The sequence below is a fragment of the Onychostoma macrolepis genome, chromosome 15 (assembly GCF_012432095.1).
Source record: "Onychostoma macrolepis isolate SWU-2019 chromosome 15, ASM1243209v1, whole genome shotgun sequence".
Lineage (NCBI taxonomy): Eukaryota > Metazoa > Chordata > Actinopteri > Cypriniformes > Cyprinidae > Onychostoma > Onychostoma macrolepis.
In genome coordinates, this window is record NC_081169.1 from 21,454,214 (window position 1) to 21,476,048 (window position 21,835).

Genomic DNA, 21,835 nt, shown 5'->3' on the forward strand with positions numbered 1-21,835 from the left:
CTATCAAAATTGTACATAATTTAAACTACTGAACAAGCATTGTTCAAAACTATGCACACTCCATCTAAAATTGACTTTTTATTATTATTAAAGTAATTAAAAAAGTTGAAAGAAGTTTAAGAACAGAATAGAATAGAATATATCCAGAATATAGGCAAAGATATAGTCTCTCTCTCCCTCTCTCTCTCTCTCTCTCTCTCTCATAAACTATTAACTATTTCCAGTTTCGATTTAGAGGTGCACGTAAGTCCGCCCCCTGAACTGACGCTCGCATTTTGATTGGTCGAGACAACTGCTCTTCCGTTGACGACACGGCGCTTATTGGCGGGATGTGTTACGCCAGCTTTATCCACGCGTAGAATAAACAGATCCTCTCAGAAAACTTCAGGGAATAAAACATCTTGAATCGGAGATGAAGACGACATTTCAATGAACTTCGAGAACTCAGAAGTTACTAAAAGCTTTCATCTGTGCCAACACGTTCATTTACGGTAACTTCCAGAGCTGTTTTCCTGTTTGTTGCTAGTTCAAATAAGTTAGCTGAGTAAACAGTGATATGCATGACATAGAGCAGTTACTTACTTCATTACAGTTATTTAATCTAGATGACAAACTGTTACGTGATAAATGCGTAATATAAGCGTAATATACATTCTTGTCAGAGATACAATATAACACCGAATTACATTTTTATGTTTTTGTTTGTTTATTTGTAGGTCCAATGACAACATTATTGTGCATGGTTCAGATTTAACCGCATCACACTCATGGCAGCATGTTTGACAATTTCTTTCATCAAATTGACAAAGGTAAACACTTACAATAATATGAATGAAATAAAGATAATATGTAGTGTTACCATATTTCAAATCTTTGAAACTGATCTGATTTTTTTGTTATTTAAGAGCTTGGACCATTTAATCCTGACTGGTTTGAGCAGTTGACTGCAAAAGCTTCCAGAGATGAAGGACGTCCTGACAGTTCAGCAGTTGAGGAGGAGGAGACCGTCAAAGTACCAGAGACATCAGCCCTGGCCAGTCAGCTGTTTTCTACACCCAAAATATTCAAGCAACAACGGTTTCAGACCCCTGCTTCCATTCCCAATGAAGAGTCCCCTTATGAAGGTATCACAGTTGTTGTGTTATGTATGAAGTATGTGTAAATAAAGGACATAGTCATGTATAATTGTTTTTCTTCCACTCAGTGGCTAATGGAGACCCATCAGCTTTTCCCTGGACAGAATCAAGCCCTTGTTTGTTTGGTTCAGCCAAAGACAGGTAATTCTGTTTATGAGTTGGAGAATATGAATTTCATGTGAAGTATTAAAGTTTAATGAAAGTTTCTCTCCTATCATTTGTAGTCAAAGATTTGATAGATCCTGTGAAAAACCTAGAGATTGCTTTGGTAAGCCAGTTTTAGATTATCGTTCATTTTTCTTTCTTTTAAAAGGTAAAAAAAACAATAAGATTGTTTTCTATTCTAATGCTAAACATATGTGACACCACAGGCCTTCTGGACACACCAAAAAGGTCTTTGGTAAGTCAACACAAGTTTACAAAAATGGTCATATAATTTTCTTCAATGAGAATTACATTGTCTTCTCAGCAAAATGTTAAAACATTTTTATCTTGGCTAATGTCAGTCTTATGTGGTTTGGGTTATGAGGGTCAGTCTTATGAGGGTTAAAGCAATAAAGCCCTCTTATTTTTTAACCTACGTCTTCAACCATCCTGTTTCAGGATCATGTCGCATTACAAAAGTAAAGTTGGTTGTAAACACGTTTTCACGTTAAGTTCAGATGGCGTTAATCATAATGCTGAGTTTGTTCTGTTACAGGCACGTTCAGCAAAACAGATATCTGAGAGCCTTGGGGCACAAATCAACCCTAACCTATCCTGGTCCAGTTCCTTTAACACACCATCCTCTTTGACTCCCACTGTGATATTGCGTATGTATGAAAATTAAAGAAATGAATTTAATTGTGGAGAATGTAAAATGAAATGATAGGGAAAAAATAAAAAAATAAAAATATGAATGTCGAATACAAGTCAGAGTGTTAAAGTCATTAAAAAATAAATGTTATTAATCCGTTGTATCTTGAATCCATTGAATTGCATGTGTTGCAAATCCCCTGGTCTCCTGATCAGAAATAAGCTATTTAGCCAGAGTTATTCTTATTTCTCTTTAGCCATAACAGAGGAACGCACTCCATCAAGTGACTTCAAAGACAAGGAAGCAATTGTAAGTGCAAACCTAAATTTCTAATGTCAATAATTTTGGATTATGGTGCCTGAAATGCTAAGAGCCTGTATTTACCAACATGTCATTAATGGTGATGGCTTGTTCTCACTCTTATACACACTAGTTTGTGCGGAAACTCTTCCCATCTCTTTCGAAAGGCTCTGCAATTAATGCAACATTGAGTGATACAACACTAAAACAAGATGGTGAGCGTGACACCGTATATTTGAAACTATATAGAAAATAAATAAAATAATTAATCTGAAATGCATACACATAATTAATTCCAAGGTAACTCTGATTATTCTGATCTTTTTTCTTCAATGATAGCCAAAAGTGAGACTATTCAGGCTGATGACCTGGGAGAAAAACCTGTTTGCACTCCAAGTGCATCTCTTGATACAAGCTGTCTGTGGAAGCAGAAGGTTCCCTGCGCTATAGAGGATGGGGACGTCCGCAGCACAGTGCAGAATGTTCTTGATGGTGCTGAGGATGTGTTGTCAATATTCTTCAGCAACAGCACTTCAACTCTGCGAAGAATCAAAACCAAAGAGAGAATCAGAAGGAGAATAACCGATTCCTCAAAAGATGTCAAATCAGTTGTTCTAACTTCAGAGCCAGAAGAGAAATTAATGGATGATGTTGAAACAAAAAGCCCAAGCAAAAATAAAGATATCATTCAGTGGACCCCACTAAGTTTATCAGAATCCATTCTAAATGGAGACTGTCCGGACTCGTCTTTGATAAACAATCACAACACTGTAGCATCTAGTGAAACTAATGTTGATACTGTTTTCAACTGCATTGCAGAAAGTAGCCAAACTTTTTCACAGAGTGTAAGACTCAAGTCTTATCCAGAAGGAGCTCAGTGTCAGAAGACTTTGTTAGACAAATCACCTGCTTTCATGCTTTCTAGGAAGCCCAGAAAGTTTGTGTATCAAGTGCCAAGTTCAGATCTGTCAAAGACCGTAATTGGACACAAAGAAACTCAACCAGTATGTTTGGACCAAACGCTCAAAGGTAAGGTGTTCAATGTATTATTTTTTCTTATAAATATTTTGTGTGTGTATTTTGAACAACATTTTTGCTCTGAATTTTACAGAAAATCCCTCTGTGGAAGAGGTGTCTAGTGACCTTAATGAATCCACAGTCACCAGTGAAAACGCAGTCAATTATCATCCACAGCCACAAGACGTCAAACAGTTATCTACAGAAATCCATGATCTTGATCTTGGCCTAGATATAACGCAGCTTTCCAAGGCATTTGCAGAGGATTTCACACAAGAAATAATGCCAGGAGCACTGCTTAACATGACTGTTCAGTGTGACCAAAATGGCCAAGTGCAACATAAAGCAGAACTTGAGGAGAAGAATGAAGATGGTAGTCACAATGACATCTCTAATTTAGCAGACATATCTGTGACCTCTCCAAACAAGTCAACAGTCACACTTACAACTTTTGAAATCAGTCACGACAGTGGTTGCCCCACCACCTTTTCCGATTTGGATGGTACGACAGCCGTGTGCGCAGACATCAAAGAGTTTTTTCCTTCTTTTAAGACGGCAAACAACAAGGCCATTACCATACCGGATGAGGCTATAATGAAGGCCAAAGCATCATTAGATGAAGCTGCAGGGGATGTTTTGATCAACACCTTAAATGGAACTACTTCAAAACATCAGACGATAGAAACGTTGTGCAAATCAGTTTCAGGAAGCACTTATGTAAATAGATCACCCACAGGACAGTCCATCTTCTCTCACAATGCATCAAGAGTGTGTGTTAGTGATTCTCCAAAGAGTGACAGTCCAAAGAGTTTGAAAATTAATATTTCAAGCTGCTCTTCACCACAGTCAAATGAATCTGATTATAAAACTGGTTCAGAGAGGAATATTACAGTTTCAAATGTTGGCTTTCAAACAGAGACTCTTTTGAAAGAGAAATTGGGGAGAGGTTCAAACTCATCAAAGTGCATTCATCAAAATTTGGATTTCAAAAGAAGTGCTGAAAGACAGACTGTCTTCGACATTAGCAGCACACACAAACTCACCGCAGTGAACTCCAGCCGTGATGGTGATGAGGAGAATGGCACTTTGACAGCATCTCAGAAGGCTGATGTTACAGAATTGTGCAATCTTTTGGAGGAAGCAAATAGTCAACATGAATTTACCCAGTTCAAACAAACAAATCCTGGCTCAGACAACCACACTACAGAGAAAGAGTGGGATCCAGATATACTCAACGGAATTGACTTTGATGATAGTTTTAGCTGTGACGTTGTGAAAGGAAAGCATCCCGTCAAGACAGACACTTTTTCAGTAAATGGTTCTGATCGCATTCAAATTGAAGATGCTGCCAAATTAACATGCACCTTGTCAAAGAAAACACAAAATGCCATGGTGCCTTTGTCAGTGGCTGAAGACAGTTCTTTAGTTGATATGAAGAGAGTACCGTCTTATTTCAGTGATAATACTCCAGTCGATTGTTTTGGTTTTAAAACTGCTAAAGGCACAGCTATAAGCATCTCAGAAAAGAGTTTAAACAATGCAAGACACTTTTTTGAAGAGGATGAAAAAATAAAAAACATATTTAAGAGGGAAGTCAAGGTGGATGTTGGATTAATAAAGCCAGAGCATGCTGAAACAGAGCCTTCAGTCAATACTTCTGACAGTATGAACACGGAAAATAAAACCTATGTTCAGACTAAACAAGATGGAAATTTCAGCTGTGGATATGTAAATGGAGCTCGTAAAGAGATAAATATGCAATTGGCAGGAAATGAAGGAACAGAGCAGAATTGTTTAGGTGAAAAAACAGATGTTGTTTGTATTGACTCCAATAGTAATTTTGGATTTAGTACAGCTAGTGGAGCTAAGCTGAAAGTGTCTGAAAAGGCTCTTCTGCAAGCAAGAAGACTTCTTAATGATGTTGACAGCTTAGAGGAGTCGCAAACTCACAAACTCGTTTTCCATGCTTCTGGAAAACATGATACCTCTATGTCAACAACTAGCCTTAAGAAAACAAAAGCCGTTTCTTGGAGTAATACCTCTATGAAAATAAGTCAGCCACACTTAGTAAGTGAAATATCTGATGGTGTGGATAATCCTTCCTTCATCAGTAAGAAGGTCTTTCAAGAACAGAAATCTAGCAGTGATCCTAAAGAAGTTCTTGCAAAGTCAGAGGAAGGCTATGGTTTTCAGACTGCCAGTGGGAAAGGAGTTTCCATTTCAGCCGGTGCCCTTAAGAAGGCAAAGGCCATATTTAAAGACTGTGATGAAAATGTTGACTTGGAATCTGTGAAAATGGAGGGAACGAATGACAAACTAGATGTTGAGCTCAAACAAGTAAATCGATTTACTGCAAATTGTACAAGTATGATATTTTCAAATGTGTCTCTCATGGAAGCCAACGCTGTTCTGAGAGACTCTGACCTGACTGATGACCTCTTGCAGCCCTCTTCAGTCCAGCAACCCCTCAGGAAGAAGTATGTGAGGAGAAAGGCCTTCAAAGTGAATTTTCTAAGCATGCTTCTGAGTTGATACCTCCTAACGGCAACTGTGTTTTCAGTACTGCCAGTGGTAAGGTGGTGTCCGTCTCACCTGGGGCACTACAGGGAGCTAAGAAACTGTTGTCGGAGTCTGTTGATGGTTTCTCATGTGCTGATGGATCTCCAAAGACAAAGCAGGTTGTTGATATCCAAATGGACACTAGCTCTATAAGAAAACACAAAGGATTCTCTACAGCAGGAGGGAAGATGGTGGCTATCTCTGCTGCTGGGCTGCAAAAGGCAAAGAATCTCTTTAGAGATTGTGAAGAGGAGAGTTTATCATCTGAAGATCTTCAGCACCAAGGTTTCAGTGATGTCTCAAAAAAGCCACTGACTAAAGTACAGGCGGCATTTGCAGGCTCCAGTGATGTCTCCTTCAGCCATGAGCTTGAGACTGGGAATTCTTCTGGAAAAAACATAGGATTCTCTACAGCTGGTGGAAAGAAAATGACTTTCTCTGCTACTGCCCTGCAAAGGGCAAAGAGTCTTTTAAAAGAATGTGAAGAGGAGAGTTTTGTTTCTGGGAGTTTTCAGCATCAAGGCTGTAAAGGTTTCAGCACTGCCAGTGGCAAAGAAGTTACTGTCTCTGAAAAGGCACTGAGTGAGGTTAGAGTGGCATTTGCAGGTTGTGATGACACCTCCTCGCTTCATGGAATTGAAAATTTTTCAGGAAACAACATAGGATTCTCTACAGCAGGAGGGAAGAAGGTGGCTGTTTCTATTACTGCACTTCAGAGGGCCGAGAGTCTTTTTAAAGATTGTGAGGAGGAAAATTTATCATCTAAGGAAGTCCTACCTCAAACAAAGAGTTCTGGAAGCAGTAAGGACATAGATGGAAACCTAAAGTTTGAACTAATCAAGAAAAATTATGGTTTCAGCACTGCGAGTGGTAAAGGTGTGTGTGTATCAAAAGTTGCCCTTGAAGAAGCTTCTAAATTATTCAGAGATTGTGATGCCCAAGTTACTGTTACTGATAGTCAGCTGCTACAGGGTGATTCCTCAGAATGCCGTCCTCAACATAAAGACAGACAAACCAAAACCACTCTACATCCTTTGCCATCTAAAGCAACTCAGAATGAACCTGCACAACTAGACTTGCACTCTTTGAATTTTAACAGTTGCACAGATACCCAGCAGAAGTACTTTGAGCAGGAAGCAATGGCTTGCACTAAAGCTTTACTGGCAGATGATGACCTGAATGAATCAGCCAGTTTGGCGATGACAGAGGACAAAAAAAGTCCATCTGTTCATGATCTACAGGCACAGGGATCTTTTGCCCAGAACAGAAGGAAGCGTCCATTTGATGCCAGAAATGTAGCAGGTACAGGCTACAGAATGTTTCATGTTTTGAGTCACCTTGTATGAATGAATACATTAAAATTTTAAACTCATTGTATATAATACTTTTTGTTTAGATTCAGGTCAGCCTCCTTTGAAAAGACAACTTCTCTCAGAGTTTGACCAGACGTTAGATGCAAAGACCTCAGGCCTAACACCACTGAAAACCTGTCCAAATGGTTAGATCTTTTATTTATAAATAATGAAAAAAATAAATAAATACTTCTGCATTTTAATTTGTTGTGAGGTGCTATGTTTAACCTGTGTATCTTTTACATTTAATCCCTATTGTAGGAATTATAAGAGACAGGCGTGTCTTCAGTTATAATGTCCACCTCAAGCCAAATGTCACTGGTCCAGATTGGTAGGTTGTTTTACTGTTTTAATAGTTACCTCTTTACCATTTAATATCACAAGACATCTCTAAGTCTTACAAGTTCTCTTAAATATGCAGGCATCCTGTGGACCAAAAGTCAAATGACCTCGAGCGACCATGTTCAACTGTATCTGTCCAAAACAGACACAACTCAGACCTTAAAGGAGGGGTGTTTGTGCCCCCTTTTCAAAAGGGAATGAAGACTGGGACATCAAACTGTCAAGATGTCTCTAAAGTGTCCACTGGTTTTATACCACCTTTCAAGAAGGAAAACAAAGAAACAACTGAGCATAGAAATCAAATAGACCAAAATATGACAACTTCTACATCACATAGTGAAAGTGTTGCACAATACTGTGATAGGAAGAGTCTACATGAGGGTTCTAACCCTAAACCAACCACTTCAGTGGAAAGCATACCTTTGAAAATCATGGATGCTGAAGAGAAAGGTAGCAATTTACTATCTTCTAATTTTGCATATTAAAAATAAATTGTCTAATATAATAGTATTGGGATTGTGCCAATTTGTACAGCCGTTTCTGCAAATGATATAGAGATGAAAATGAATGATTCTCTCTATACAGCAATGAATCCTATTATTTATTTTTATTTTTTTGTCTTGGGATGTTAATAGACACACAGGCATGCCGAGAGACCTTGAACCTAGCCAGGGATATGCAAGACATGAGACTCAGAAAGAAGAAAAAACTGTCTATTCGTCCTCTACCTGGGAGCCTTTACCTTGCTAAGACTTCTGGTGTCCCCAGGACAGGTCTGAGAGATGCTGTGGGACGCAAATGTCCTGGTCAATACGCACAGGAGGAGGTACATTTTGTACATTTACTTTTTTGATACCTAATTATTCCACTGTGTTTTAAGTCACTGCAAAACTATACTTTGGAGGAGGTACATTTCAGTTACTATATATATATTTTTTCTCCATCTTTCTCCATCTCAGCTGTATCAGCATGGTGTACATCACAGTGTCTTACAAATAACAAGTGAAAATGCTGAATCATTCAGATTTGACTGTAATTACTTCTTCAAACGTGAGCACTTCATGGAGTCTGGTGGTCTCCAGCTGGCAGATGGAGGCTGGTTGGTTCCAGACAATAAGGGTACTGTGGGCAAAGATGAATTTTATAGGTAAACATGGTGTATATTTTACATTATTAAAATAAATATTATGTAGATCTATAAGTACATCTACATACTAAAATCTTGCAGAACAACATGGAATTAGTTTTATGGAATTTCTTGGAATTAGTTTGAGAAATGTCCTTTTTTTTTTTTTTTGGCAGAGCATTATGTGACACCCCTGGTGTTGATCCCAAATTGATCAGTGATGCCTGGGTATTCAACCATTACCGATGGATTGTATGGAAACGGGCCTCCATGGAAAGAACATTTCCAGATTTGATGGGTAGCCTGTGTTTGACTCCAGAGCAAGTACTTCTGCAGCTAAAATTCAGGTACCGAATCTTACTAAAGCTCACACTTTTTCACCCAAACTTTTTCAAACACAACTCTTAACCGTTTGGTATTTGCACTTAGATATGATGTGGAGGTGGACCACAGTCAGAGATCTGCACTCAGGAGGATCATTGAGAGGGACGACACTCCAGCTAAGACATTAGTGCTCTGTGTATGTGGTGTTGCTCAAACTTGTCAAAATCCAGAAAAGCCAGTGAAAGATGACAAAACTCCTAATGCAAAGATGGAGTCCTGTGTGGTCTGGCTCACAGATGGCTGGTACTCCATCAAAGGCCTGTTAGACCCTCCGCTTTCTGCCATGCTAAACAAGGGCCGTCTCCGAATCGGTGATAAGATTGTGAGCTGTGGAGCCGAGTTGGTTGGTTCCCAAGAAGCCTGTCCTCCACTGGAAGCTCCTGAATCTCTGATGCTAAAGGTTAAGTTGGAGTTCAACTAAGATGAGCTGTGACTGATAAATCCTGCCAGACTTGATTTGATTTGTCATTTTTGAATTTCAGATTTCAGCCAACAGCACAAGACGAGCTCGGTGGGACACTAAGTTGGGGTACCACTGTGACCCTCGGCCAATCAGCCTCCCACTATCATCACTGTTCACTGCTGGAGGTGTTGTGAGCTGTGTGAACATTGTGGTGTTGAGAAGTTACCCCACTCAGGTCTGCTCTACTTCAACTGCTATGAATGAGACGCTTTGATGTATAAAAGCTTAGTGAATTATTTTGCTTTTGTATCAAACAAATGACTGGGTTTGTCATCAAACAGTGGATGGAGAAGAAGCCCAATGGTGTCTTTATATTTCGCAACGATCGTGCAGAATATCGAGAGGCCAGAAAACACAGCAACTCCAAGCACAAATCCATGGATCTTCTTATTTCCAAAATACAGACCCAATTCGAAAAAGAAATAGAAGGTAGGGTTTTTACTTGTTTTTTTCTTTCATTTACATTACATTTTTTTTTAGAGATTTGTATGCAAGCATATAAGGATCACAAGGATCAATGGGTATTTTTCCTCCACGTATAAGGTAAAAAGAGAAGTCGAGGCCAAAGGAGGACATTTAGTCGACATGAGATTGAATCTCTGCAGGATGGGGAAGAGTTGTATGAGGCAATGGAGAGGGATCCTGCTGTTGAGGTTTATTTTTGTCAACATTTTAATGCATTTTTTTGCTTATTTTCACCAATTGGTAGTAAACACAAAGAAAGTAGTAGGCAATAAATCAACACTGTGTCAATATAACCTTTTAATAAAAAAAATAACTTGATCTACTTTTTGCGTAGGCCCATCTAAGTGCGAGACAGATGGATGCAGTGCATAAGTACAGATGCTGTTCGGAGGAAAGGAGGCAGGCAGAGCTTCAGGAGCGTGTGCAGAAGGTTGTAATGGAAGCCCCGGCGGCCGAGGGTGGGTGTCCTAATCGAGATGTCACTCCTGTTTGGAAGCTCAGCATTACTGATGCCAATGACCTGCAGAGCAACTGTGGTAAGCCAAGTGGTTATCATCTTTACTATTTGTTTAGTTGTTGAAGAAGCCTATTTAACCTGTTTTGGCTGGGTTTTATTTAATTTCCTAGTTTACACCCTGAATATCTGGCGCCCATCGCAAGACTTGTATGGCTTGCTAAGAGAGGGCCACAGATATAGGGCTTATCACCTCACCACATCAGAGGGGAAGAAACGCTCAGGCATTGCTCACATTCAGCTCACTGCCACCAAGAAAACATTCTTCCAGGAAGTTGAGGTAAGCTAAATGTTTAGCAACTTTGCTCCCACCAGAGACTGATTGCTTCCCTGTTTTCCTTAAAACCATTTGAAATTGTCTTACATAAAATGTGATTGAGCCAGGTGTCTCCAGAATGGTCGCATCAGCATTTCCGTGCTCGAGAATGCATACACTTCAGAGAACTTCAAAACCCTCAATTCAGCTCACCTTGTGCGGAGGTGGACATTGTGGGATGTATTGTCTCCATAGAGGGCAAACAAGGTAAATTTCATTAATTCCCCAATGAGTCTACCACTTAGTTTCCTCAATCCTTTATATCTTCAAACGCATTGTGACTGTTTGCATGTCTTCTCAGGCCTTCCCCCATTACTGCATCTTGTGGATGAGAACTTTGACATGGTCTCTGTGAGAACCTACAGTAGTCTGGAGCAGTTAGCTATAGAAGAGCTGGTAAAGCTGCGAGCACTGGTCGCTCTTAGTAATCTTCAGGTGAGACCGCTCTCTGGGCCTGTGCCAAGCCTTTATGCAGGAGAACAAGCAGTATTTTCCGTAAACCCCAAAGAATCCCATCTGCAAGAAGCTATGACCAGTCTGAAGACTTTTGTCCAGGTTAATGAATCAGCTTTTAAACTTTTGTTTTTAAGTACTATCAAAGAGTGATTCCTCATGTCTTTTGTTGTTGCTTATTAGACTTATGTTCATTGTTTACACAGACTTGTGAGCGTTTTTTCAGCATTGCGGAGGAGAAGGTCTCAGATGTGGTTCCTTCAGGTGTCTTGGGTTCTTTTCAGTCTCCAAGAACTCCTGGTGTGCAGTCTTATCCAAAAATTAATGGCAAGGTTAGTATGAGTTTTCTTTTTATGTGGTGAAAGATTGGTTTTATTAGTGGTGCTTGTTACTGCATGTGTCACTGTAATTATTAACTCCAACTGTTTGTCCTATACACATGAAAAAATGTGCCAATTACAAATTGTATACAGATGTCCACATAACACTACGATTTTAATTAAAGGAATGTTAGTTTATTATCATATCATTTATTTTTAAAAGTAATTTTTATAATAATAGTGATTATTAATTGTTAACATTTATTAAATTACATGCAAATATACACAACTGTTCAAAAGTTTGAGGTCAGTAAAATATCTTTAAAAAAAAAAAATATATATATATATATATATATATATATATATATATATATATATATATATATATATATATATATATATATATATATATATATATATATATATATTATTATTTTTTTTTTTTAAAGATATTAATACATTTATTCATCATCAATTAAACTTATCAACAGTAAAGAATTTAATGATGTTACAAAATATTTATATTTCAAATAAATGCTGTTCTTTTGAAATTTCTGTTTGTCAAAAAATTCTGATTTTTTTTTTTTTTTTTTAATCACAGTTTCCACAAATATTAAGCGGGACAACTGTTTTCAAATAAGACCTTAATGGTCTAAATTGATCTTATTGATCTGTTCATTTTTATTTCATATTTATGTATGTTCACTAGAAACAATATCAATGTATTGTTCCTTGTGTTGAAATTCCCAGGTAACCCCACAGCAGAAAAGCAGCTTGTTCTCACCTTTCACTCCTCTGAATAGAAGAACTCCTGCATCTGCATGTAACAGCGAGGGAAAAGATCCCAAAAGTTTGAAAAGAAGACGCGGTTTGGATTACCTGTCACGTGTTCCGTCCCCTCCACCCCTCACTCCTCTAAAAACTACAGCTTCTCCCTGCGTTAACAGGACCTTCAATCCCCCACGGAGATCTGTGACTCCCAAGCCTCCACAGAACGAGTCCCCTCGAGCCTCATGTCCCCCACCGGGAGAGGAGAAGTGGGTGCATGATGAAGAGCTGGTGATGATAGACACCCAGGCGTTACTGTAAGGCTGATGGGGAAAGTGTGACTCTCCTGGTGAAACACTAAATGTGAGTTGAAACACAAGAATGAATTCCAGCATTCAAGGCGTTGAGAACTATGGGTAAATGAAAGCACAAATTCTACTGTTGGCAGAAAATGCAAATGGCACCGCTGTCTTTGTTTTCTAGTTGCCTGGCTTACTGTGGTTCTCTGATGGTAAATAACATGAAAGAGATGCACTTTTTTACAACTACTGTAATCATTTTTTTAACTTCTTTCTTGTTATGCGTGATTGTATTACTATAAGTACGGAAGTTAGCAATGTTCAGGGGGGAAAAGTGTAAAGTTTATGTAAAAAGTATCTGTAAAAAATGTTTATATATTTAAATTTTTATTAAAAGATGGAAAGTAATTATGTGTAGAGGTCATATTACAATCTGTTTTCGAAATGTTTCTATTGATGAACAGCAGGTGGCGCCTTAACACTTGCCTTTGACTTGCAGCGAACAGTTCAACTCTGCAGAAAGATTGTGAAATCCTATCTGCCATTTTCATATTAAATCTGAAGAAATGAGAATGGAACAAGTAATAAGAATATATTGCTTAATAACCACCAAATATTGGCAGCAAAGAAAGTAATGGGCATTACAAACACACTTCTGTCATACTTCTCTTGATCTCGCTGGCAAACTCACTGTCAAGCTTATTTAACAGACCGCAAAGGCAGACAAAGGGATTTCTTCTCTTCCAAACAGAACATTGTCATATTTAATAATCTGTGATCATAATATTACAATTCCAGGCATTTACCCTAGAGAAAATATAGAATGTGGCTGCTTGCTCTTCAGATCAGTTTTAAGGATTTTTGAAATTTAGAAGCAACCCCATAATCTGTTCGCTCGTCAAGGAATGCTTCAGAAAACCACAGACATGCCAGATTTTCAGTTAGCTGCCATCAGTGGCTTTCCTCCACAGTGTTCAGTTTTACATCTATCATCTATCATTGAGAATGTGCTGACTCAGCACACATCCAGCTCTATTTTAAGATCTCTAACCCACAATGATAAAGATAGCTGACACTCCTGTTGTGTAGCACGGAGACATTAAAGATGATATCTGTTAGTGGTTGACGGAGAATAGCATTATCGTGGCCAAAAATGTTTCCATGAGCCCAGCTCTGAAAATACTTGTGGTACAATGAATTCTAAAGTCTAGAGAATTTTTTTTCCCTTCATTTTTTTAATTTATTTATTTATTTTTTTAAGTACTAAACAGTCCTGATATACACTACCATTCAAATGTTTGCGGTTGCAAAGATTAAAAAAAAAAGAAAATTGTTAATGTTTTTGAAAGAAGTGTCTGATAAGGTTGCATTTATTTGATCAAAAATATAGTAAACAGTAATATTACAAAATATTATTACAATTGAAAAGTATAATTATTTTTCTATTTGAAAAGATTAGATTTATTCCTGTTATGGCAAAGCTAAATTTTCAGCAGCCATTACTCCAGTTTTCAGTCACAGTTGTGCTGCTTAATGTTTTTGTTAAACTCGTTTTTTTCAACTGATTTATTTTATTTATTTATTTTTTGTAACAATGTCTTTACTGTCACTTTTGATCAAATTAATACATCCTTGCTAAACAAAAGCCCTCAAAAAGAAAAGAGAACAGTTGGATATTGGAATCTGGGAGAAATTAAAATAGTGTGTGTTTTGTTTTTTATTTATTTTTTGCTGCATGAGACCACAGGGTTAAAATCTGTTTAGCATTTGTCATGTTTTCCCACATTTAGGTTTGTCTTTCCATGTGAGAGTCGTTATTTTTGTGAATTGCTTCTAGAGGCCTGATGGGCTGCTTTCAGGCAGCTGCTCAGAATTTCGGTTTCTCTTGCGCAGCCTTTTGAATTATTGCATATGTCTATATTTCCTGTCATTTCAGAATATTTTTCTGTTGTAATTTTTATGTGTTTTCTAGCACTAAGGTGATGACTATTATTACTTTATAGGTTTTTATTACTGTAAATCTTAACATTCTTTAGAAAATGTAAAAACTTTTCATTCTGAGTAATGCATCAACCACCCAGAATCAAACCTGCAGACTTTGTGTTTTTGTAGTCTTGCTCTTAACCTATAATGATATCAGGGCCCCACGTTCTTTGACTATCGGTACATTTGTACTTTCCGACAGAGTACATAAAGCAGGGCTTAATTACCACTCTTACAACATAAAACCTAAGGCCGTCTTCATCCGCTCTGAGCTGTCCTAATCCAGCCTCTTAGGCTGATTCTGGCTGCCCTCTCCCTTGACTCTGCTCAATGAGACCTGATGGAGAGGTGGAAAGAGATGAATGAAAGAACCTAAAGGGGGACGGTGACGGGGAGTGGACATTTGATAGTCCCATATCCTCTTTGCAACCCCACCAGACTGAATGAATTAAGGGTCCTGTTTAGCTGTAGCATTGAGAGCCAGATACAAGAGCTGTGATTTAGACTAGACTGTATCTAATAACAACTCATTTAAGAACTGTAGTCTGGGCAGAATTTTAGCAGCAACTGTAAAACACCAAAGCACCAACAAATTCACCCCCCAACACACACACGCACACAAAAAACAGAGAGGGACATTAAAATATAACTTCTTGTGGTATAATGGCAAATAGCTTGTGGACTAGTAGTGAAGTAAGTTTATATCCGCAGTTTTCCACACTTGATGAACACAGAAAATTAATGGATTTTGTTTATCTTGGTTTTTTTGTGTGTTTTTTTTGCAACCCATAGAAAATTGCGACTTAATGAATTTGAATCTTAAAGTGTTAAAAAAACAGTTCCTTTTTTTTCTCTACCATTAATAGTTCTATCACACACAGCCATACTAAAAAAATTTGTTTCTTTCTATTTATTCAGCAGCATGGCAGCAATACTTCTGAATTTACAGCACAAATGACTCCTCTTTTTTTTTTTTTTTAATGAATCAAAACATACATTGCAACCGGTGTAGTCCGGTTCTCCAAAGTTTGACTCTTATAAGCTATTTCTTTTTAGTGAATCAAAAAACAAACAATTAATTGTCATTTTAACATAAACTCTTTCAAAAAAAATGAAAGAAATTCCAAAAGGGGTTTTCACAGTGATGCCATGGAAGATCCATTTTTGGTTTCTCAAAGAACCTTTCAGCGAGTTTCTTGCACCATTTATTCTGCAGCGCCCCACACAGCTACTGAATCTAAAGCTCAAATGACTCCTTTGAGCAGGTTCTTTTAGTGAATCTAAAACATACATTGCAAGTGTAGCCCAGTTCTCAAATGAGTGACTCTTATGAGCCACTTCTTTTAGTGAATCAAAAACACACAAACTAACTGTTTGATCATATGACAATATATAATTAAAGATAAAGATCTGTTTTGATGTTCATCCGGTATTGTTGTTAAATATATAGCACATTTTGGCAATAATTATTTTAAATGTAGGCTATATATTATTATATTAGTATCATTTGGCTTTGAGTTGCATTTCCTTTTTTAAATAATAAATTTTTTTTTATTTAATAAATCCCATCCAATGAGCCTGATTTCTTTCTATTCATTCAGATTCCTTTTCTTCAGATTGCTTTAATTAAACCTTGTGATTGGCATTTGGTCAAGCACATCAAGATCTTCCTGTTCCGTACCTTTGACTCTTTGAACTTTCGCTCTCAAATCATCCTTTCACTCCTCCTCTTTTTATTTAATTTCCATCTCTTCCTCCATAACCCTCCACTGCACCTCTCCCGCCCCTCTTCCAGCAGATTTGCAGTGGAAATGAGCTTCACAGGCTGTTGACCTTGTAGACCCACCACCTGAGGTCTGGACCAGCGGAGCTCGCAGAGTGACCCTCGACTTCACCCAGCAGTAAATCTTTTTACGCTCACTTTTTTCAACTTTAATCTCATGAACATGCACAGGGAGAGGAGGATGTGCAATTTTGTTCAGGATTTGGAGTTTGGGATTTTGTGGCTGGGCTAGTTTAACTGTCACAGTTTATTTTCCATCCCGAACGAGAGTCCCATTTGATTCGCTTACGAGGAAGCAGAGTATCGATGGTCCATGCAGCTAGTGGAGAAAATGATTTGGAGATGCTAGAAGTCATAAAACGGGAAAATTAAACAGCAGTTAAGTGAAGTGTTTTGTTCCCTGGGCATCATTCATTTTTCCGTCCAAACCGTTTAGAGCAGATTGTCCTTGTAAATAAATACTGTACCACTTTAATGGAACTCAATCTTGGCATGTTCTTCTGACCTCAACACCTCCTTTGTTTCCAAAACCTTTTCATTCTACACTCTTAAAAATCAAGGTTCCTCTTCAGTGAACAGTTCTTTACAGAACCATTTTTTCTTGTGTTTTAAATATCTAAAGAACCTTTTGTGAAATGAAAAGGTTCCATCGATGTTAAAGTCTCTTCATAGAACCATAGATGGCAATAAATAATCTTCATATGAGTGTAGACTCCAAAGAACCCTGGCTTTTATTGAGCACTTGAAACTGTTTGTAGTCACAATAACAAATGTTAAATATGTTCTTTTTCTGTTGATGAAGTGGAAAAATATTGCTGGATGACCTTTTGGCTCATCCTTGCTTCAATTCTGCTGACAATTTCTTCTCTTTAATCCTTCCCATATGTTTTCTGTCACTAATTATATTAGCTTAAGCATTTGTCATGATTCTTATGTGGCCTTGTTTTTATGTAGAGCTAATGAAGTCATCGAGATGTACGATCAGAGTTTAATCAGTTCGAGGCTTCTCGGGATTAAAAAAAAGGTGGCGGAGAGGTTGAGGGGATCGTGCTGATGTCTCAGCTGCTTAGAAACAGCATGAGATCTCATGACGTACATCAGCATGACATATTTGCGGAAGAAGGGGTGAAATATCATACTGGAAGAGAAACTCTTGACTAGACTAACAGTTCCGGCTTCAAGCTGTTTATTCCATCCTGCGCTAATTGTGTTACTTCTTATACACCTCGAGATCTTCTGCTATTCTCTTCGGGCTAAAAAATAGAATCCTATACGAAATCCTAAACGCCTTCCTATATGAAAATAAATTTTGTCCCGCAATTTAAAATCACTTCTGTGGTTTATGGTTTCTGTGTAACAGATGGTGATTTGCTTGTATTGTTTTACCCTCTCCAGTCAGTGTCTTGGATGCCCACACACCTTTCTTGCGGTGGGTGATCTCATATCTTCCATAGTAAATACTCAAGCTGTGAGTAATTCTGCCAAGCATCATTATGTCCTGCTCCTGGCCGTTGTGCCTCATTAGAACCTGTTACCAGAGTACTCAGGCCTCCCAGAGGGCCCTGGAGGTGTTTTCTTAAGCCCTACACCAGAGGAAACCGCGTGGCCTGCGCAGCCTTTTCCGGCCTGTAAATGCAGCATTTATTTTCGAAACTCTCTTCTGAAAATATCTCCTCTCTAAAACAAGATGCCATGCTCCGAAAGACTGCCAAGCGCTAACCATCTTACCAAAAGATGTAGAGAGAGAGGGAATAAAATAAAAGGGAGTATGTTCAAATTAAAAAGAGATTGGGTAGTGTTAGGAAATGTTGGGTGTGTTGGGAGTCGGATTGGGAAACACAATTTTCCTGCATTGTTTGTTCAATAATGATGCAATGCCGCTACTGAATCTACAACGCAACCACTGTAGTTCAATTCCCATACAAATGATTCTTTTGAGCGATTCATTTAGTGACTCAAAACAAATGACTCGCAAACCATTTTTTTCAATCAAGAACATATGGCTTTGGAGATGCACACTGTGCATTTTGGCAGTGGTATTTCATAAATGTTAATGAATTAAATGTTACCACATTTTTGTTTGTTTAGTTTTGTTCTTTACTATATTGTATATCATTTATGTTGATTATTTCTAAAACAACCATGAAAAGTTATTTAATAGCTTTAAACTCTTTTAAATATATTTACTGTTAAAACCATCTCATCATTTGGCAATAGAATTACATTTCATTTTCCAAATATTTACTCCTTTTAAGTATTAAAACTTTTATTATTGGTACCATTAAGGAACCCGAATCATTCAGTTCTTAATGATTTCCATCCCTAGTTGGGATAAATCTTTCCCAGACAAACTAGTAGTATTGTCTGTTGGCTTAAAGCTTAAAAACTAACAAAATGCCCCAATGTTTTGCATTTGCAATGACAAATTTGTCATTTTGATTTGACCGCCATTTAAATTTTGAGTAGTACCATACCAAATCCTTTTTTTTTTTTAAGGGATAGTTCACCCAAAAATGAAAATTCTGTCATTAATTATTCACCCTTGTGTCGTTCCAAAGCTGTAAGACCTTCGTTTACCTTCGGCAAGTTTATTTGTATAGCACATTTCATACACAGTGGAAATTCAAAGTGCTTTACATAAAAGGAAGTGAAATAGTCATTAAAAAAAAAAGTAATAATAATAAAAACAAGATATAAAAATTTATTTAAAAAGAATTTAAAACAGTTAAGAATAGAAAATTATTATACGTAGTGCAATCAGTTCGGACGTAGCACAGTGCTCATTCAACAAATGCACAGCTAAACATGAGTTTTGAGTCTGGATTTAAATGTGGCTAATGTTTTAGCACATCTGATCTCATCTGGAAGCTGGTTCCAACTGTGGGCGGCATAATAGCTAAAAGCGGACTCCTCTTGTTTTGTGTGAACCCTTGGTATTTCTAACTGACTCGATCTGAGTGGTCTGTTAGGTTTATATTCAGTGAGCATATCTGCAATGTATTTAGGTCCTAGGCCATTGAGTGATTTGTAAATGAGTAAAAGTACTTTCAAATAAATCCTAAATGTAACTGGAAGCCAGTGTAAGGACCTGAGGACTGGTGTAATATGCTCAAATTTTCTGGTTCTAGTCAGAATCCTGGCAGCAGCGTTCTGGATGAGCTGCAGCTGTCTAATGGTCTTCTTTGGAAGGCCGGTGAGGAGACCATTACAATAATCCACCCTGCTGGTGATAAAGGCATGAACCAGTTTCTCCAAGTCTTGACTGGAAACAAAACATCTAATTCTTGCAATGTTTTTGAGATGATAGTATGCTGATTTAGTTACTGCTTTGACATGACTACTAAAACTAAGGTCTGTCTCCAGAATCACCCCAAGATTTTTGACTTGATTTTTAGTTGACCCCTAGAATCAAGGTATGCATTCACCTTGAGAACTTCATCTTTGTTTCCAAATGCAATGACTTCAGTTTTCTCCTTGTTTAACTGAAGAAAGTTCTGGCACATCCAACAGTTAATTTCATCAGTGCATTGGCAGAGGGAGTCAATGGGGCTGTAGTCATTTGGAGATGAGACTAGGTAAATCTGGGTATCATCAGCATAGCTGTGATAGGCAATTTGGTTCTTTCTCAGTATTTGACTTAGTGGGAGCATATACAGGCTAAACAAGAGCGGTGCAAGAATTGAGCCTTGTGGGACTCCGCATGTCATGGATGTCCACTTAGACTTATGCTCTCCTATACTCGCATAATAACCTCTCCCTTATAAGTATGACCTGAACCATTTGAGTACCATCCCAGAAAGCCCGACCCAGTTTTCCAGTCTCTCTAGAAGTATGTTATGATCAACAGTGTCAATTAAGAACGCAGCAATTCTTCTCCCCGAGTTACCGTCTTCCGCCATTTTGTAGAGTACCCCAGAACGTAATCAACACAATCAGTGTTGTTTACGTTCAGTAGACAGCGCACGCATGCTGAGCGTAAATGGCGCTGATTACATTAATTACGTTCTGAGGTACTCTCCAAATTGGTGGAAGATGGTAACTCGGGGAGAGGAATTGTTGAATAAATTGTTGTTATTGTTTTCTTTGTGCACAAAAAGTATTCTCGTAGCTTCGTAAAATTACGGTTGAACCCCTGATGTTACATGGAATATTTTACAGATGTCCTTGCTACGTTTCTGTGCGTTGATCATGGTAATATGCTTGCTGTCTATGGAGGGTCTGAGAGCTCTCAGATTCCATCAAAAATATCTTAATTTATGTTCCGAAGATGAACGAAGGCCTTACAGGTTTGGAACCACATGAGGTTGAGTAATTAATGACAAAATTTTCATTTTTGGGTAAATTTAACTCTAAGCATTATCATTACTTTTGTTGTTAAACACTTGGTCCTTTTTCAGAAGGAAGTGCTTTCTTGAAATGGAAGTGGAATACGTTTAGTACTTTTTTCTTTGAGGACGTCCTGCATAAACAGTCACCACAGAAGCAGCTGTCCCGATCGCAGCGCACCACAAGTTTTACAGTGACATTGTTTTGCCTCGTACGCGTGCGGCTGGTGTCCTGTCATGATAACACAGCAGCCAAATCTGCATAAGGATCAAAGATGAGTTCCCTCTTAACAAACAGCCCAACACATTGCAATTACAAACATCTGGCGTCAGCTGGGTACAGATGTCAGGCTGTGCCCACGCCCCTAAAACCATCAGGATGCGGTCCAGATGTGAAGAGGTCCATCTCACGTAAGATACAGATGTTGTGTTTCTCAAGACCACCGCAAGGCAAACTGTGCTTTTGTCTGAAGTACTTTTTAAATTTAGATTGTTTTGCTACACCCAGTTTGCATGTGAAGCTGTGGGACAGGCTACAAACAGCCACTGAGAATGAGATTCAATTAGAGTTGATAGTGTTTAGCAAAACAACACTGAGATCTGCAGTTTTAACGTCAGTATGTTGGCTTTGCTTTACTAGGCTTGCATTTGATCAGGCTGAAGAAGAGCAACAACAAATAATGCTGAATGTAACATCAGTTTTAGATTCGATTACAATTCACAAGTGTGATTCAATTCCATTTTTCAATTGGTTTAACTGACTGATTTGGTGAATTTTAGTAGTAATGTCAATAATGTGTACTTTTTATACGCCAGTTTTAGAAAGTTTGTGGTCGGTAAGAGATTTTTAATGTTAATGCTCACCAAGGCAGCATTTTTCTTTATCATAAATGCAGTAAAAGCAGTAATATTATGAAATATTACTAAGATTTTCAAATAACTATGTTTTAAAAAGTAATTTATTCCTGTGACCGTAAAGCTGAATTTTCAGCATCATTAGTTCAGTTTTCAGTGTCACATGATACTTCAGAAATCATTGATGATTTGGTGCTCAAGGAACTTTTTTATAACTGAAGAGTTCAGATGCAAAAGCCTCTAAGCATATCTGACGTTTTTCTTTAAAATTAGCATTTC

The 21,835-nt window shown here is 37.9% G+C and overlaps 1 protein-coding gene across 1 annotated transcript; it reads left to right on the forward strand.

Annotated features, from left to right (window-relative positions):
* Positions 1 to 300: 300 nt before the first annotated feature.
* On the forward strand, positions 301 to 15,530 carry brca2 (BRCA2 DNA repair associated). Its single transcript, XM_058744787.1, has 28 exons — positions 301 to 491; positions 717 to 809; positions 906 to 1,124; positions 1,205 to 1,277; positions 1,361 to 1,404; positions 1,508 to 1,536; positions 1,837 to 1,948; positions 2,189 to 2,241; positions 2,366 to 2,447; positions 2,572 to 3,261; positions 3,344 to 5,672; positions 5,711 to 7,110; positions 7,205 to 7,306; positions 7,422 to 7,491; positions 7,582 to 7,952; positions 8,138 to 8,328; positions 8,462 to 8,649; positions 8,805 to 8,975; positions 9,058 to 9,412; positions 9,495 to 9,650; positions 9,757 to 9,904; positions 10,019 to 10,128; positions 10,275 to 10,476; positions 10,568 to 10,734; positions 10,839 to 10,977; positions 11,072 to 11,325; positions 11,430 to 11,555; positions 12,294 to 15,530. The coding sequence occupies exons 2-28, from the start codon at positions 776 to 778 to the stop codon at positions 12,630 to 12,632; spliced, it is 8,154 nt and encodes a 2,717-aa protein (XP_058600770.1). The 5' UTR covers positions 301 to 491; positions 717 to 775; the 3' UTR covers positions 12,633 to 15,530.
* Positions 15,531 to 21,835: the final 6,305 nt, after the last annotated feature.

Excerpts from the sequence above, each read along its gene's own strand:
- brca2 (XM_058744787.1), top strand. The coding sequence starts at position 776 with ATGTTTGACAATTTCTTTCATCAAATTGACAAAG. Across the intron at positions 1,278-1,360 it reads TTTGGTTCAGCCAAAGACAG|TCAAAGATTTGATAGATCCT; the intron begins GTAATTCTGTTT and ends TATCATTTGTAG. Across the intron at positions 8,976-9,057 it reads CTTCTGCAGCTAAAATTCAG|ATATGATGTGGAGGTGGACC; the intron begins GTACCGAATCTT and ends ATTTGCACTTAG.